The sequence below is a fragment of the Bubalus bubalis genome, chromosome 11, assembly GCF_019923935.1.
Source record: "Bubalus bubalis isolate 160015118507 breed Murrah chromosome 11, NDDB_SH_1, whole genome shotgun sequence".
NCBI classification, from domain to species: Eukaryota; Metazoa; Chordata; class Mammalia; order Artiodactyla; family Bovidae; genus Bubalus; species Bubalus bubalis.
Window position 1 is genome coordinate 20,732,328 of NC_059167.1, and position 18,476 is coordinate 20,750,803.

General features: G+C 37.2%; 1 protein-coding gene across 5 annotated transcripts in view; it reads right to left on the reverse strand.

Moving 5' to 3' along the window:
* PCNX1 (pecanex 1) overlaps positions 1 to 18,476 on the reverse strand; it is a 186,047-nt gene that overhangs the window by 149,528 nt on the left and 18,043 nt on the right. For all 5 annotated transcript variants that reach the window (XM_025295267.3, XM_025295268.3, XM_025295266.3 and 2 more), the window contains exon 2: positions 6,215 to 6,423. In XM_025295267.3, the coding sequence (XP_025151052.3) occupies positions 6,215 to 6,423 (209 nt within the window). The remainder of the gene's footprint in view (positions 1 to 6,214; positions 6,424 to 18,476) is intronic.

Below are 18,476 nucleotides of genomic sequence, written 5' to 3' on the forward strand. Positions count from 1 at the left end.
ACATTAAAGAAGACTAAAGAAATGGAAAGATTCAATAATGTAAGGATATCGATTCTCAGCAGAGGAATCTACATATCCAATGTAATGCTAATAAAAACTCTAAGTCCTTATAGACTTTGCCTAGCAGACTCTAAAGTTTGTATCAAAGATCAAGAGTAGGAAAGTCACTCTTGAAAAAAAAACAAGGTACAAGGTTTGCCCCACTAGGTATCAAAAGTCTTGTTACAAAGCTATAGCAATTATGATTTGTGTGGTAACTACATAGGCATAAACTATATTAACAGAACAGATCGAGCCCAGAAACATACCCACCATTTATGATAAAGTGAGTACCACAGATCAAAAAGGAAAAGATAGTCTTATAACAAATACTGATTAAGCCAGCTATATATAAAGAAAAACAAATCCTAAATCCAAACCTGACAACAGAACATAATAATTTCCAGTACAACTGAAATGTGAAAACAAAGAAACATGAAATTTTAAAAAGACAATCTCTGAGAGTATTTCTTGATATCTGGGTAGAAAATAATTTCTTAAATAAGACACAAAAACATTAATTACCAAAAAAAATCAATAAACTATAAATTTAAGAAATGTATGATAATCATAAGAAATCTTAAGAAAAGCAAAATGACAAGCTATAAACTGGAAAAAGACATCTGTAATGTATATAACCAACAAAGGAGTAATATAATGAGTATGTATTTTTAAAATTTACTTTTAATTAAAGGATAATTGCTTTACAATATTGTATTGGTTTCTGCCATACAGCAACATGAATCAGCCATAGGTATACATATGTCCCCTCTCTCTTGAACTCCTCCTTGTTAACAAAAAAAGGAGAACTCCAAAGAAAAATGAAACAAGAAATAAACAGGTACTGGAAAGAACAGAAAGCTTAAATGGACCACATATGTGAGGTAAGATGCTCTGCCTCATTATTAATCAGAAAGGTTAACTATTGATAGAAGTCAAAATAAGACACGTCTAACACTCAACTGTTAAAATGGAAAACTAGTAAAACTTACAAAAACAACAAAATCAAATATTCAGGCTATGAAACAAGAAGGACTTTCACACACTAGTGGTGAAAGTATAAACTGGTATTATTGTTTTGGCAAACAGTTTGGAATTACCTAATAAAACTGAATGTGAAAATGCCCTGTGAACCAGCTTGCGAATGTTAGATATACACATGTGGCCAAAGAAACATATGATAATGTGTTATCTGAGCAAAAAACCTAGAAATAATCTGAATGACTATCAACAGAAAAATGGATAAACTGTAGTCTATTCCAACAGTAGTAGACTATACAAGAGCAAACACAAATAATAGCTGGAAGCATCAACATGCGTAAGTCTACAAAATATGAAATTCTGCACAAAAAAAGCCCTTCACAGAGAAAAACAGACAGTATGACTGTCTTTAGGATGTCTTAGGCAGGCAAAATTAAGTAATAATAGGTTTAGGACTATCTACAAAGACTGTATAACAGTAAACCAAGGGAATTATTAATAAAAAATTTTAAAATAAAGATCACTCCTGAAAGGAAAAGAGTAGAATGAAATGAGAAAGACTTGTATTTGTATAATGTCCTATTACTTAAGTTGTGTGGTGGGTAAGTATTCACTTGGTTATTACTCTCTAAATTATACACATACTTGATATACTGTTTGAAATATACATTTCACAATAAAATTTTTTTGAAAACTAAAAGAAAATAAAAAGATAAACAACATAAGCATTAAGAATATATACAATTATCCAGAACTAATCATATACAACTTATACAGAACTAGTAAGAGCTAGCAATTACTGAGTTGTTCCACGTATCAAAAATAGTTCTAAGTGCTTTGCAAATATGATCTCATTTAGCCTCATAATCTTAAAAGATGATGCTGTGAAAGAGCTGCACTCAATATGCCAGCAAATTTGGAAAACTCAGCAGTGGCCACAGGACTGGAAAAGGTCAGTTTTCATTCCAATCTCAAAGAAAGGCAATGCCAAAGAATGTTCAAACTACAGCACAATTGCACTCATCTCACACACTACTAAAGTAATGCTCAAAATTCTCCAAGCCAGGCTTCAGCAATATGTGAACTGTGAACTTCCTGATGTTCAAGCTGGTTTTAGAAAAGGCAGAGGAACCAGAGATCAAATTGTCAACATCTGCTGGATCACTGAAAAAGCAAGAGAGTTCCAGAAAAAACATCTATTTCTGCTTTATTGACTATACCAAAGCCTTTGACTGTGTGGATCACAATAAACTGTGGGAAATTCTGAAAGAGATGAGAATACCAGACCACCTGACCTGCCTCTTGAGAAACCTGCATGCAGGTCAGGAAGCAACAGTTAGAACTGGACATGGAACAACAGACTGGTTCCAAATAGGAAAAGGAATATGTCAAGGCTGTATATTGTCACCCTGCTTATTTAACTTCTATGCAGAGTACATCAAGAGAAACCCTGGGCTAGAAGCACAAGCTGGAATCAAGATTGCTGGGAAAAATATCAATAACCTCAGATATGCAGATGACACCACCCTTATGGCAGAAAGTGAAGAAGAACTAAAGAGCCTCTTGGTGTAAGTGAAAGAGTAGAGTGGAAAAAGGTGGCTTAAAGCTCAACATTGAGAAAACTAAGATCATGGCATCTGGTCCCATCACTTCATGGCAAATAGATGGGGAAACAGTGGAAACAGTGTCAGACTTTACTTTCTTGGGCTCCAAAATCACTGCAGATGGTGACTGCAGCCATGAAATTAAAAGATGCTTACTCCTTGGAAACTTATGACCAACCCAGACAGCATATTAAAAAGCAGAGACATTACTTTGTCAACAAAGGTCCATCTAGTCAAGGCTATGGTTTTTCCAGTAGTCATGTATGGATGTGAGAGTCGGACTATAAAGAAAGCTGAGCACTGAAGAATCGATGCTTTGGAACTGTGGTGCTGGAGAAGACTCTTGAGAGTCCCTTAGACTGCAAGGAGATCCAACCAGTCCATCCTAAAGGAGATCAGTCCTGGGTGTTAATTGGAAGGACTGATGTTGAACCTAAAACTCCAATACTTTGGCCACCTGATGAGAAGAGCTGACTCATTTGAAAAGGCCCTGATGCGGGAAAGATTGAGGGCAGGAGGAGAAGGGAATGACAGAGGATGAGATGGTTGGATGGCATCACTGACTCAATGGACACGAATTCAGGTAAACTCTGGGAACTGGTGATGAACAGGGAGGCCTGGCGTGCTGTGGTTCACGGGGTCGCAAAGAGTCAGACACGACTGAGGGACTGAACTGAACTGAATCCTAGAGATAGTACTATTATTTGTCTCATCATCCAGATGAGGAAGCCAAGGCATAAAAGTTTAACTCCCCCAAGGTCATACTATCAGGAACTGATTCAAGCCCCTGGCAGATTAAGTGCAGAATCTACATTCTCTTTGCTTACCCACTAAATGGGGGTATGCATTTCATAACAGAAATAGAATAGACTTAAGAACTATGTAGAATCCACTAAAAAATTTATGCACATACACCATATACATATACAAGGGAGTCCCTTGGACAGTAAGGAGAACAAACCAGTCAATTCTAAAGGAAATCAGTCCTGAAAATTCATTGGAAAGACTGATGCTGAAGCTAAGCTCCAGTATTTTGGTCACATGATGCGAACAGCCGACTCAACGGAAAAATCCCCGATGCTGGGAAAGATTAAAGGCAAAAGGAGAAGAGGGCATTAGAGGATGAGATGGCTGGATGGCATCACTGATGCAGTGGACATGAACTTAGGCAAACTCTGGGAGATGGTGAGGGACAGGGAGGCCTGGCGTGCTGCAGTCCATAAAAGAGCCAGACAAGACTGAGTGACTACAATGACCACACAATGTCTCTGAGTGAGGCTTTCTATTTTAAAAGCTGAGTTCCCTCCAAATTTAATACAATTATCATCAAAATTCTACTGAGATTTTCTGGAGGATGAGCAGACAAGGGAACATCTCACAAAAAACTAAGCATACGCATGAGAAGAACTAAGATAATATTAAAACAGTGATAAGCTATTCACACTGCTAAGTATTAGGCATATTAGAAAGCCAGTGTATTATAAGCAAAGAGATCAATGGGGCAGAAAACAGAGCCCAGAAATGGACATAATAATGCATTATTCATTTAATGTTGTTGGTCCTAACAAATCTGAAAAAAAAATTAGAAATGTTCTTCAGATTGACTACAAGTTAAAAATAAAAGATAAAATGGTAAAAATACTGAAAGTACACACAGATGCAAATTTACATAATTTGGGGGAAAGAAAAATATCTTACAAAACTTGATATCAAAGACAGAACTAATAAACCTGCACAGAACAGATCATAAAGAAATTAATTGTGGCATACAAATACATAAATAAAATGCCATAAAGTGAGGAAAAGTATTTGACATAAAAGATTAGTTGATATCCTTCATTAAGTATCTTCTCCAAACCAACAGTAAAAAATTAACCACTGATAGGAAAACATACAACTCACAAAATAACAAATTTAAATGGAACAACGTAAGAAAAATGCCTCCATTTCACTAGTAATCTGAAAACTGAAAAAATTAAACAACGAGATATTTACCAGCTTGTGAAAATACTAAATAATCAGTGCTACCAAAAGAGGGGGGAAAAAAAAACCTCCAACTGCTCATCACAATAATTAAAAGGTAAAACTCTTTGGACTTTGGCAATATATATTAAAAAACGGGACATAGTTTTTGAGTAATTCTACTTCTGCTAAATCATGATAAAAAAATTTTTAGTCATTTAAAATTTAAACATCACAGTGATCTAATACTTGAATTTAAATTAGAAAATAAATAACTAAAAACAAGATAGCTAAATTAAGCTATTGGATACCCATAAAATGGAATACTGTGCAGTCATTAACAATACTATCACAGGGGGAAAAAAAATACTATCACAGGAAAAAAAGGTTTTCACTAATTTGAAATATTTCCTGAGTACCTATTAGTGCAAGACACTGTTCAAGAACCTAGGAATAAAATAGTTTGTAGGAAAAACAAGGCACTGCCTTCAAGAAACTTATGAATGCAAACAAATGATTAAGATTATTTCAGATAGTGATTTATGCTATGAATAAATTATCACAAGAGTTAAAATATCTGTTCAATGAACAAATGGGATAATCGTGTTAGGGATGAAGGAAAATGTAACTGAAAAAGGACAAAGGCTTTAAGTGCACTGAAGATGGCACAGAAATACTGCCCTGTCTTAGAAGATGAATATCCCCTTTTAACGGCATTATTTATACCTTGATATAATATATTATACTGAGTGGAAACATGGCATAGTGGTTAAAAGCATGGACTCCAGAGCCTGAATGCCTGGATTATTTGATCCTTCTCACCTTACTTTCCACATGTGTAAGTCAGGGATAATAACAGCATCCATCTCATAGAATTGCTTCTGAGGACTGCATGAGCTTAAAAATGTTGTATGCTCATAAAGCAACAATTGAAGAGTTATAATAGGGACACCTATTATTTCTATGAACTCACAACCTTTTGACTATAACAACTAAATTCCTCTGGCCGAGGCTGAGGTAACAGGGTAGAATGTGACTGAGAGCAGCAGGGAGAATATTTTACCTGAGACAGGAAAAGAAAGCCTCTAGGAGGGGATTACCATTACACAGGAATCAGTCATGCTAAGGTCGAGGGAAGGAACAGCTAAGTTTCTAAGGTAAGAATATAAAATTGAAAAAAATTTACAATAAAGGGAAAACTGCAGATTATAAGTGTCAAGTAAAATATTATCACAGCTTAAGATGCATACACATTTTATATAAAAGTATATAGGTATATGTACATACATGTAACTACATATATGTATAAGTAAAAAATGCTTTGATTTACGAAGTCATATTTTATTATTTCTTTAACTTGTTTGCCACTGCTTTTGGTCTTCGGTGTGTTTAATTATTATACAATTATGATTATTATCACTCAAACATGTTGTTCATTAATAAGGCCAAGGACACCGATTTATCTCCAGATAGTCACCTTTGCTATTGTCTAATGTGACAACCATACCTGTCACTGTATTGATAGTGGTAAAGCCAGGTGAACAGAAGAGGCCTGACGCAATAATCACATCACTGGACACAGGCATCACTGAACATCCTTAAAAACTGAGTGGCACGAGTTTCCTTACCTCGGGCCATTGCTATCTTTTCTCCGTGTTGAACAGTTGCCTTGCTCAGTTTTGGATCGCTGATCTGTGAACTCATTTGCGTTCCTATCTACAATCTCTCCAGCATCCAGGGCTCTGTGGAGTCGATAGTTGACCATCTTCAGAACAATGAAAACAGCAGCTATCACAGGACAATAAACTGCGACTATAATCATGGAAGAAGGAAGGGCCTTAAAGAGAAAGAAAAGACAGGCATTTTAAAATCTTTTATACTTTATTCAACTAGAGAAATCTGTAGCTAAAATAACAAACACACACATTCTCACACAAAGCAACGATTGTGTTCCTAACGCTAAACTGTAAAAGTATAAGACAGCACTATCTAATACAGTAGCCACTCGCTACCTATGGCTATCGAGTGCTCGAAATGAGGCTAGCCCGATTTGAGATGTGCACTCAGAGTAAAATAACAATGGGTTCTGAAAATTTAGCATGGAAAAAAGGGTGCAAAATATCTCAGTCTTTATATTATTTGTTGAAATATATTTAGATTATATTGGGTTAAATAAAATATATAATGCAGCTACTAGAAAATTGTAAATTACCTACATGGCTCACGTTACATGCCCAGTGGACAGCACTGGTATAAATAAAGTTCATGCCAAAAAGCTTATAATCCAAACAGAGAGTTAATGTATCACATTACATAATATGTGAGTAAGACAGGGTTGTCTCCAAATATAAATAATCCTTGTTTATGTGCTCCCTGTAACTTTTTTTTACGATATAAACACACTCATTTCCTTGTGCAGCAATGTAAAGACACTATGTTCACTATCTATGCTGAACCTCACTGTCTCTTAAAAAAATAAAAGTTGTTAATAGTTAATCTCATAGATTAACTATGAGAGAAATTGTAGAATTGGGGGAAAAAAATTTCAGGTCTGCCTTTCAAAACAAAGAGCTAACCAGAAGGTCATATTTCTCAATATCTCCTTTAATCAGACATTTTTCCTGAGAGCGTTTAGCCGTAAATTTGTAACTAGTAATACAACTACCGTTCCCCGGAGGCCTTTCTTTGCTGCCCTGCGGTAAGTCACAGTTCAATATCTAGCTATAAGAAAAAAACTGAACAGCAGTTTTGCTTCCAAGTTCAAAACACTAAATTCATTCCGATTATTCTTTTAAGTCCAGGCTCTCTCCTTGTGTGGTTTGGGATCTTTGTTGCCAACTACTAAAGTAGCTGGTGCTTCTACTGAGCTACAACATAAACAATCATTGGTCTATTTGGAGACAAAAACGGAACTTAAATTTTTATTAGCTTTAAAGTTGTCTGCTCTGTCCTTGTGTAACAGAAAAGGGAGTAAAAATAAAGCAGCAAAAATAAATCTGGCAAATGAAAACAAAAATTAGCAGAATTTCAAAGCAGTATGCCTGGGGATTGGGTGGTGAACCACAGGTACTAATCCTGTCCTAAACCATAAATTCCATCCATCAGTAATGTATGAACCAACTTTCCTTAATACTTTTTCAGATAAAGAAAAACTAGACAGCAATAACAAGGGGACTGCCTTCCTTCCAGAGTCTACCCTCAAATCCATCAGTCCTGTGGCTATTTCGCTTGGCACAAAGGGTCAACTGGGGGAAGAATTAAGAACCATTTTTCTAGAGCTACAGTGGGACAGTCAATTGGCACTGCGATCTAGCTTTTCTACTGGTATACCTGAAGCTTGGGGATACTACCTTTACTTAATCATCCTAATGGAAAATTTCTTTTTGCTTATTCACCAAAAAAAAAAAAAAAGAAAGAAAGAAAGGTAAGTGTATAAGCTAAATCCTACAAAGTGCAGAATTCAGTTCCCTATCTGTACCATGTTTCACTTCCGGCAGACAGAGAATGCTGGGGGAAAAAGGAAGATGAAGGTCTTAGTAACCAAACATTGTCCATAAACTAGAAAATGACTATTAATTAGAGGTAAAGGAAGAGGTTAGGTCATAAAGAAAAGGTGGTTTTTTTTTTTTTTTTTTGGCCACACTGCCCAGGATCTCCGTTCCCAGACTAGAGATTGAACTCAAGCCATGGCAGTTGAAATGTGGAGTCCTAACCACTGGATCTCCAGGAAAATCCCCAAAGGAATTCTTTTATTTTTATCTCATCTTTTTAGTCCAAAGAGTATGTATCTTACTACGTAGGCAGAACTTTTGCACAAGTAAGTGAGGTAGTCACTTCTGAACTTTAGGACAATCCCATTCATCAAGGCACCCCATGGTAGGTGGTTATTGGGGGAGATTTTTTGAAAGTGTTACAAGGAACTGGGAAGAAGAACCAGGAAGTAGTAATATCTTAACTGCTTAGTATTTTCAACACACGTATCTATATTAGCTTCCAGTAGGGTTTATCCCATTACCTGTGGAGTCCCAAAGGAATGTTTTTAACCTTAGAGGTTTCTCAGGGAGGCTGCCCCCAAAGGACTCAGAAAGGCCCTCGTATCACAACCACAGCTTGAGGAATTCAGCTCTCTTGCCACAGTCCCCTTCAGGGGATAGAGGTTAACGATTCCAAGTTAAGTATTTCCTTTCAGAGGATGGGGCTGGAGAAGACAAGAAACTATTCCCATTGTCAAGATTCAGACATACATACCCAAAGAAAAAAATCTCAAAATGTAATTTTCTGTAATTCCAACTACATAGTCAAAGTGATTTCAGCAGGCCACCTGGGAACCTCTCACAAGCTCAGAATATACTTTCCCCAAGGCACTGGCTTACAAATGAACTATTGAAATTTGAACCTACCCATATTCCTGCGCTCTCCTGGAAGCTCAGACAGTGAATAATCTGCCTACAATGCAGAAGGCCTAAATTCAATTCCTGGGTTAGGAAGATACCCTGGAAAAGAGAATGGCAAGCCACTCCAGTATTCTTGCTTGGAGAATCCCATAGACAGAGAAGGCTGGTGGGCTACAGACCGTGGGGTTGCAAAGAGTCGGACACAACTGAGTGACTAACACATACACACATACATATTTCTGCACATTAGAATTTTATCTACATACTATTTTAATATGAATAGAACTGTTAAAAATACTAGATCTTTTTCTGTTTACACTTGCATTTTATATTTATGTCACTCTAAAACATGTACTTGTGTTTACATTTTTATCTACAGTAGAATGCGCTTAGGAAAGCAACATTAAAAAATACATATCAACAAGTTGGAAAGAGACCAAAGTAATATATACAGTACATACAGGCCACCATCAATATACATGTGTTAGGAGTAAAGAAAGGCAGCTTAAAACATATACAAGAAGACAGAGCACAAATGTGAAAAATAAGGGAGGGAATAAAAGTCCTAAGAAATAAAAGTAAGGCTGTCTACTGATGGACTAAAATTATCTTCCATAATTTATAGAATCTTTCTATACTTTAAATTTTCCCAACAAGAAAAAAAAAGCTATTAGATGATCTGAATCTGTAAATTTTGGTGAAAGTCAATGTCTTTAGTTAAAATGTTATATTTGAGTGCAGGCTGAGTTGCTTCAGGCGTGTCCGACTCTTTGTCACCCTGTAGACTGTAGCTCACCAGGCTCCTCTGTCCATGGGATTCTCCAGGCAAGAATACTAAAGAGGGTTGCCATGCCCACCTCCAGGGGATTTCCCAACCCAGGGATGGAACCTGCATCTCCTACTTCTCCCACACTGACAGGTGGGTTCTTTACCACTCTATTTCTATCCTCCTGTTTCATAAAACAATTTTGTTCAATTCATTTACATATATCTTTAGTTATCTAACTAAAAGCCATCATGAAAAAAAAAAAAAGCCATCATGAGTTATCTAACATAGGCTTACACAGCACATTATCATCATTTTGGCATATATCATTTAAATTATAACACTTTTGAATATGTATGATGTTGTTACTGGAAACTGGGTTTATAACAGATACCCATTTGTGTTTTATTAGGACAATTTTTATTCCTTTTCTGGTTCATCTCATAAATGCATATTCCTATCTCCATATCAACAAAAACAAGACCAGGAGCTGACTGTGGCTCAGATCATGAACTCCTTATTACCAAATTTAGACTAAAATTGAAGAAAGTAGGGAAAACCACTAGACCATTCAGGTATGACCTAAATCAAATCCCTTATGATTATACAGTGGAAGTGAGAAGTAGATTTAGGGGCCTAGATCTGATAGATAGAGTGCCTGATGAACTGTGGAATGAGGTTCATGACACTGTACAGGAGACAGGGATCAAGACCATCCCCATGGAAAAGAAATGCAAAAAAGCAAAATGGCTGTCTGGGGAGGCCTTACAGATAGCTGTGAAAAGAAGAGAAGCGAAAAGCAAAGGAGAAAAGGAAAGATATAAGCATCTGAATGCAGAGTTCCAAAGAATAGCAAGGAGAGATAAGAAAGCCTTCCTCAGCGATCAATGCAAAAAAATAGAGGAAAACAACAGAATGGGAAAGACTAGAGATCTCTTCAAGGGAATTAGGGATACCAAGGGAACATTTCATGCAAAGATGGGCTCGATAAAGGACAGAAATGGTATGGACCTATCAGAAGCAGAAGATATTAACAAGAGGTGGCAAGAATACACAGAAGAACTGTACAAAAAAGATCTTCACGACCCAGATAATCACGATGGTGTGATCACTGACCTAGAGCCAGACATCCTGGAATGTGAAGTCAAGTGGGCCTTAGAAAGCATCACTACGAACAAAGCTAGTGGAGGTGATGGAATTCCAGTGGAGCTATTCCAAATCCTGAAAGATGATGCTGTGCAAGTGCTGCACTCAATATGCCAGAAAATTTGGAAAACTCAGCAGTGGCCACAGGACTGGAAAAGGTCAGTTTTCATTCCAATCCCAAAGAAAGGCAATGCCAAAGAATGCTCAAACTACCGCACAATTGCACTCATCTCACACGCTAGTAAAGTAATGCTCAAAATTCTCCAAGCCAGGCTTCAGCAATACGTGAACCGTGAACTTCCTGATGCTCAAGCTGGTTTTAGAAAAGGCAGAGGAACCAGAGATGAAATTGCCAACATCCGCTGGATCATGGAAAAAGCAAGAGAGTTCCAGAAAAACATGTTTCTGCTTTATTGACTATGTCAAAGCCTTTGACTGTGTGGATCACAATAAACTGTGGAAAATTCTGAAAGAGATGGGAATACCAGACCACCTGACCTGCCTCTTGAGAAACCTATATGCAGGTCAGGAAACAACAGTTAGAACTGGACATAGAACAAAAGACTGGTTCCAAATGGGAAAAGGAGTACGTCAAGGCTGTATATTGTCACCCTGCTTATTTAACTTATATGCAGAGTACATCATGAGAAACACTGGACTGGAAGAAACACAAACTGGAATCAAGATTGCCGGGAGAAATATCAATCACCTCAGATATGCAGATGACACCACCTTTATGGCAGAAAGTGAAGAAGAACTAAAAAGCCTCTTGATGAAAGTGAAAGTGGGAGTGAAAAGGTTGGCTTAAAGCTCAACATTCAGACAACAAAGATCATGGCATCCAGTCCCATCACTTCATGGGAAATAGATGGGGAAACAGTGGAAACAGTGTCATTTATTTTTGGGGGCTCCAAAATCACTACAGATGGTGACTGCAGCCATGAAATTAAAAGACGCTTACTCCTCGGAAGGAAAGTTATAACCAACCTAGATAGCATATTCAAAAGCAGAGACCTTACTTTGCCAACAAAGGTCCGTCTAGTCGAGGCTATGGTTTTTCCTGTGCTCAGGTATGGATGTGAGAATTGGACTGTGAAGAAGGCTGAGCGCCGAAGAATTGATGCTTTTGAACTGTGGTGTTGGAGAAGACTCTTGAGAGTCTTTGGATTTCTTTGCAAGGAATGATGCTAAAGGTGAAACTCCAGTACTTTGGCCACCTCACGCGAAGAGTTGACTCACTGGAAAAGACTGATTCTGGGAAGGATTGGGGGCAGGAGGAGAAGGGGACGACAGAGGATGAGATGGCTGGATGGCATCACTGACTCTATGGACATGAGTCTGAGTGAACTCTGGGAGTTAGTGATGGACAGGGAGGCCTGGCGTGCTGCGATTCATGGGGTCGCAAAGAGTCAGACACAACTGAGCGACTGAACTGAACTGATCTCCATAACTGAGTCACATACATTGTTTCATCGTTAATAATTCATTATGGCATTCAAAACTTGCAGTTGCAACAGCTGGACATGACTTAGTGACTAAACAACAACAAACTCTCATCATAGTTACCATAACTATACTAAATTTTTTAGGACTTAAAAAAGAAAACCATGTTGTTGAAAACACAATAAAGCAACTGGGGAAAATAAGTAAGCAAGCAAGCAGCAGCAATATTTCAGATAATATGGCAATTCTTTCTTTGTTGAGGGACAGTTGGGTGGTAGAATCTAGCCTTACATAAGCATACCTATATGAATCTAGACTTATACAGGCATACCTCAGAGCTATCATAGGTTTGAATTTAGAGCACTGCAATAAAGTGAGTCATGAGAGAAATCACTATTTATGGCAACTATAGTCTTAAGAAATGTATTTCTTAAATAATGAGAGTTGAAATTAGAAATTATTCTTTATCCATGGGCTGCAGAATGGCTACTGCATTAGTAAATATGAAAAAAACATGAATCTCATTGTACATCTCTAGCTAAGCTCTTAACAGGCCAGGTATGTTGTCAATGAGCAGTAATATTTTGAAAGTGATCTTTTTTTTTTTACCAAAAAAAAAAAAAAACTCAAATGAAACTATAAGAACATAAATTGAGAAGCAGCAATGTTTTGTTTTTAATTAAAAAAATTTTTTTTTCAATTTTTAAAGGTTATTTTCATTTACAGTTATTACAAAATCATTGGCCATATTCCCCATGTTGTACAATATATCGCTGAGCCTATCTTACACCCAACAGATTGTACCTTTCACTCCTCTACCTTTATATTGCCCCCCTACCCCTATTGGTAACTAATAGTTTATTTTCTATTATCTGTGAGTCTTTGTTACATTCACTAGTCTACTGTATTTTTTAGATCCTACATGTAAGTGATATTATATAGTACTTCTCTTTCTCTGTCTTATTTCACTTAGTATAATGCCCTCCAAGTCCATTCATATTGCTACAAAAGGCAAATTTTCATTCTTTTTTATGGTTGGTAGTATTTCATTGTGTATATATATACACCACTCCTTCTTTATCCATTCATCTGTTGGATTCTTAGGTTGCTTCCATATCTTGGCTATTATAAATAAAGCTATCAACATTAGGATGCATATTTTCAAATCAGTGTTTTCTTTTTTTTTTTAAGAAATACACACAGAAGAGGAACTACTGGGTCATACAGTTCTGGTTTTAGGTTTTTTGAGAAACTTCCATACTGTTTTCCACCATGGCTGTACCAATTTACAGTCCCACCAACAATGTACTGCGAAGTCACTTCAGTCGTGTCCGACTCTGTGCGACCCCATAGATGGCAGCCCACCAGGCCCCGCCATCCCTGGGATTCTCCAGGCAAGAACACTGGAGTGGGTTGCCATTTCCTCCTCAATGCATGAAAGTGAAAAGTGAAAAGTGAAAGTGAAGTCGCTCAGTCATGTCCGACTCTTAGTGACCCCATGGACTGCAGCCTACCAGGCTCCTCCGTCCATGGGGGGTGCCGTTGCCTTCTCCCAACAATGTACTAGAGTTTCCTTTTCTCCACATTCTAACCAGTATTTGTTATGTGTCTTCTTTCTGATGACAGTCATCTCAACAGGTGTGAGGCGATATTTCATCGTGGCTGTGATTTGCACTTCCCTGAAGATCAGCAATGTTGAGCAACTTTTCATGTGCCTATCGGCCATCTACATTTCCTCTTCGGAAAAATGTCTATTTGGTTCTTCTGCCCATTTTTTAATTAGGCTGGTTTTTTGGGTTTATTTTGCACTGAGTTGTATGAGCTGATTATATATGCTGGATATTAATCCCTTACCAGTCATGTCACTTGCAAATATTTTCTCCCATTCAGTAGGCTAATCTTTTTGTTGTGATGGTGGTTTTCTTTGCTATGCAAACAATTTTAATTAGATCCCATTTGTTTATTTTTGCTTGTATTTCCTTTACATTAGGAAGACAGATCCAAAAAAATACTGCTGCAATTTATGTCAGAGAGTGTCTGCCAATATTTTCCTCTAGGAGTTTTATAGTATCCAGTCTTACACTTAGGTCTTTAATCCATTTGAACTTCAGCTGTCCAATTTTCTGAGTACCACTTGGAAGGGACTGCCTTTTCTCCCTTGTATAGTGTTGACTCGTTTGTCGTAGATTAATTGGCCATAAATGCAAGGACTTATTTCTATTGATCTGTGTGTCTGTTTTTGGAAAGGTAACAATGTTTTGCTTTACATATGTTTTTCTGAGTAAACCTAACCATCCTGGAAAAAGAATGGGGTACCCTATATTAAGAACCATCTTGATTCATATCTCCTTTTGTAAATTAGTTAACTTGACATTGTGTTGTATGAGTCATTCTTTTAATAGTTTAATCAGTCTAAGTAAATCCCTGAGTAAACTGATAAAAAAAATTAATCATATGGTAAATATGAGGACCAGAAGCTATCTCATAAAGTCCAACTTAAACTGCTTAACCTATTTCTTTATTCTGTCTCTGATATATTCTATTGAAATAATTTTTTAGAATTTATAGTAAGTGAAAATAAGAAATCTGTCACATGACTGCGATTCTGAAGAATAGAAGCTAGGTTATTATCTTTTTACTATACCTCAAAAAAAAAAACAACAGTTCAGGGTATATTCAGTGAGATTATCTTAGAGGCAAATATATGAAAAATAATGGAATTCTTTGTGCACTTAATAGCCATACTCCTATAAAAGTAGGGTACAATATAAGCACAAATAACAATGGTTCAGATTTAAGGCTTAAAAATCAAAACATTTAATTCAGTAACAAAAGCATTAAGCCATAGGAAAATTACAAGGATCAATAAAAATAAATATTTTTAAATAAAATATGAATACACAAAAAATAGGTTATCAAGCATTATTATTTGATTGTATATTCTTTCATGTTTCACTAAAAACAGAATGCAATAAATTGCAAGTTGAGATCTAACACAAGAATGAAAGTCAGTTAAGATTTACAAATTAAAAGTATACTAGCAAATTTCCCTAGTGGCCCAGTGGTTAAGAATCACCTTGCAATGTAGCGCCACAGGTTTGATCCCTGCTCTGGGAAGATCCCACTTGTCATGGGGCAACTAAGCCCATGAGTCACAACTACAGAGCCCACGCACTGCGACTACTGAAGCCCCACACACAGCAACTTGAGAGGAGCCCCACTTGCTGCAAGTAGAGAAAGCCCGTCCATATGGCAAGGAAGACCCAGCACAGCCAAAATTTAAAAAAAAAGTATACTGGCTCTCTTAAGAGTATTAACAGAATGCATGTTATCATTCTTGCCCTGAACTCACTCAACTGGCTTGAAACAGAACGATGGTATTGCATGCTATATAATCCATTTCTAGTTTAAAAGTAAATGCTCAAATAGGCAATGTATCACACACCAGAGTTTACGTGAGGTAAATATGAAAGCTGCTCAACAGAAAAAAAGAATGAAGGGAAGTACAGTTTATCTTACTGCTGCCACTTCCTCAGTTTCCATAATGGTAAATGACACACTCAACTCAAGGAATAAGAGTTTTATTCATTCACTGAACATATATTTATTGAATACTGATTTAAGCCCCAGCTACCCTGCAATAAATAAGATCCTTTCTCTCTCCTGGAGCATCTTAGGAGAATGACTATGCTTTTACCAAGTGCTACGTGCTTAAAATGGCAAAGTATCTGTCTCACAACAATCCTTTGAAGAAAGTACTATCACTATCTACATCTCTTACAAATAGGAAAACTTAAAGGCTTATGAAGTCATTGTCTGTAGCTGGTAAACTGGCAAAAACAGGATTTACATCCAGTCTAACTTCAGTGGTTGAGAACCTGAGTTTTTAACCATTGTAAGTAGACAGTCTCCCTCCAAGGCAATGTTAACTTTTTTTTTCATTGCTGCCATCTTAAGGAGTCAGTCGTTTGAGACATTTTCCCCCTAAGTGTTTCCTGTGAAATAATAAAAAATACATATATTGGTTTCTGTCCCCGGTTCCTGCACAGAGCTCCTAAACACTTTCGATTTCCTAAATGATAAGAGCACAAAGAGCATCTGTCACTCTCGTTCCTCACATGTAAATCCCTTGGAATTTCCTGGGTGATAGAAAGGCCTGTTTTCTAAAGAGGTGACTCTGGGTGGGCTCCTGAATTGGGGCTGGTCACCAGAAAGACCAAGCCATGATTAGAAGCTTGGGATTTTCAGCCTCATCCTTCAAGCTCCATACGGTTTGAAAAGGGCTGGAAATGGAGTTAATAACTGATCAGGCCTGTGTGAGGCAATCTCCATAACATCCCAATAGTATGAAGAGAGTTTCCAGGTTGGTGAATACAGAGAGGTGATGGCGGGCCGCACACCCAGAGAGGGTATGAAAGCTGGGAACTCTTTCCAAAAAAGTTCCAGCCCTTGAAATAACTGCGCCTTGTGCTGCTACTTACATATTCACGAGGACAACAATTTCAGATTTTGCTCATAAAAAACTGGATTTAAACAGACAGCAAATGCTGCACCTCTGTAGCTGGAGTGAAGAAGCACATGTAATAGCAGCAGCAATGGCAAAAACAAATAGTATTTTAAGTAAACACAGCAGGGAAAAAGGCCCGCATAAGACCAATAAGTGAAAGGATATTAAATTTTAATAAAACCCGTTTATAATACAGGCATACCTTGTAGATATTGTAGGTTTAGTTTCAGACCACTATAATAAAGTGAACAACACAGTGAAGTAAGCCACATGAATTTTTTGGTTTTATATATATATATATACACACACTATACTGTAGTGTATTAAGTGTGAAATAGTATGTCTAAAAAAATGCACATACCTTAATTTAAAAATACTTTATTGTTAAAAAATGCGAACCATAATCTAAGACTTCAGCAAGTCATAATCTTCTTACAAAAGTAACATCAAATATCACTGATCATAATAAAAAATTTAGTAATAATGAAAATTGTGAAATAATGTGCGAATTACCAAAACATGATACAGGGACACAAGAAAACAACACTGTTGGAAAAATGGTGCCAACGGACTTGCTGAACGGGTTGCCACAAACCTTCAACGTATGAAAAAATACAATACCTATGAAGCATAATAAAGGGAAGCCACAACAAAATGAGGTATGCCTGTACATGCTACAAAATCTGGCTAACTCAGCCCTCCCTCCAAAATGATGAGTAAGACAAATTATCTCACTGAGAACCATAACTAAATTGCAGGAGATTTATAATGGGCTTCCAATGTATTCACATAATATGCTAGTTCAGAAGGGGAGCCAAGATTAAAGATATAATTAGATGGTGATTGCAAGGGCAGCTCTGAGAGTTCTAGACTCAGAATAAATACTGAAAAAGATCCGGGGACACTTAGTTCACCCCAGTCAATCACAAGAAGGCTTTCAGACACAGATTAATCAGAAGAGTATCTTGCATGACTGTAGAAGAGCACGGTGGAAAGTGACCGTGATGGTCATCTTGAGGCCAAAGGGAAGAAACAACAGAGGCAATCTGTATAACCTTGAACCAGTGGTTTAACTTCTAGGAGCCTTTGTTTCCTCACTAGAAAAATAGGGATAGTAACAATATCTTCATTTCACAGAGCTACAATAAGTATTAAGTGAGAAAACTTGAAAGGAGATAGTGCATGGGCATATAATAGCACAACTATTCAATGTTGTTAATAATATTTGAACAATGTAGCAACAAAGGTCCATATAGTCAAAACAATGGCTTTACCAGTAATCGTGTATGGATGTGAGACCTGGACCATAAAAAAGACAGAGCACTGAAGAATTGATGCTTTTGAACTGTGGTGCTAGAGAAGACTTTTGACAGTCCCTTGGACTGCAAGGAGATCAAACCAGTCAGTCCTAAAAATCAGTTCAGTTCAGTTCAGTTGCTCAGTCGTGTCCGACTCTTTGTGACCCCATGAATCGCAGCACACCAGGCCTCCCTCTGTCCATCACCAACTCCCAGAGTTCACTCAAACTCATGTCCATCAAGTCAGTGATGCCATCCAGCCATCTCATCCTATGTCGTCCCTTTCTCCTCCTGCCCCCAATCCCTCCCAGCATCAGAGTCTTTTCCAATGAGTCA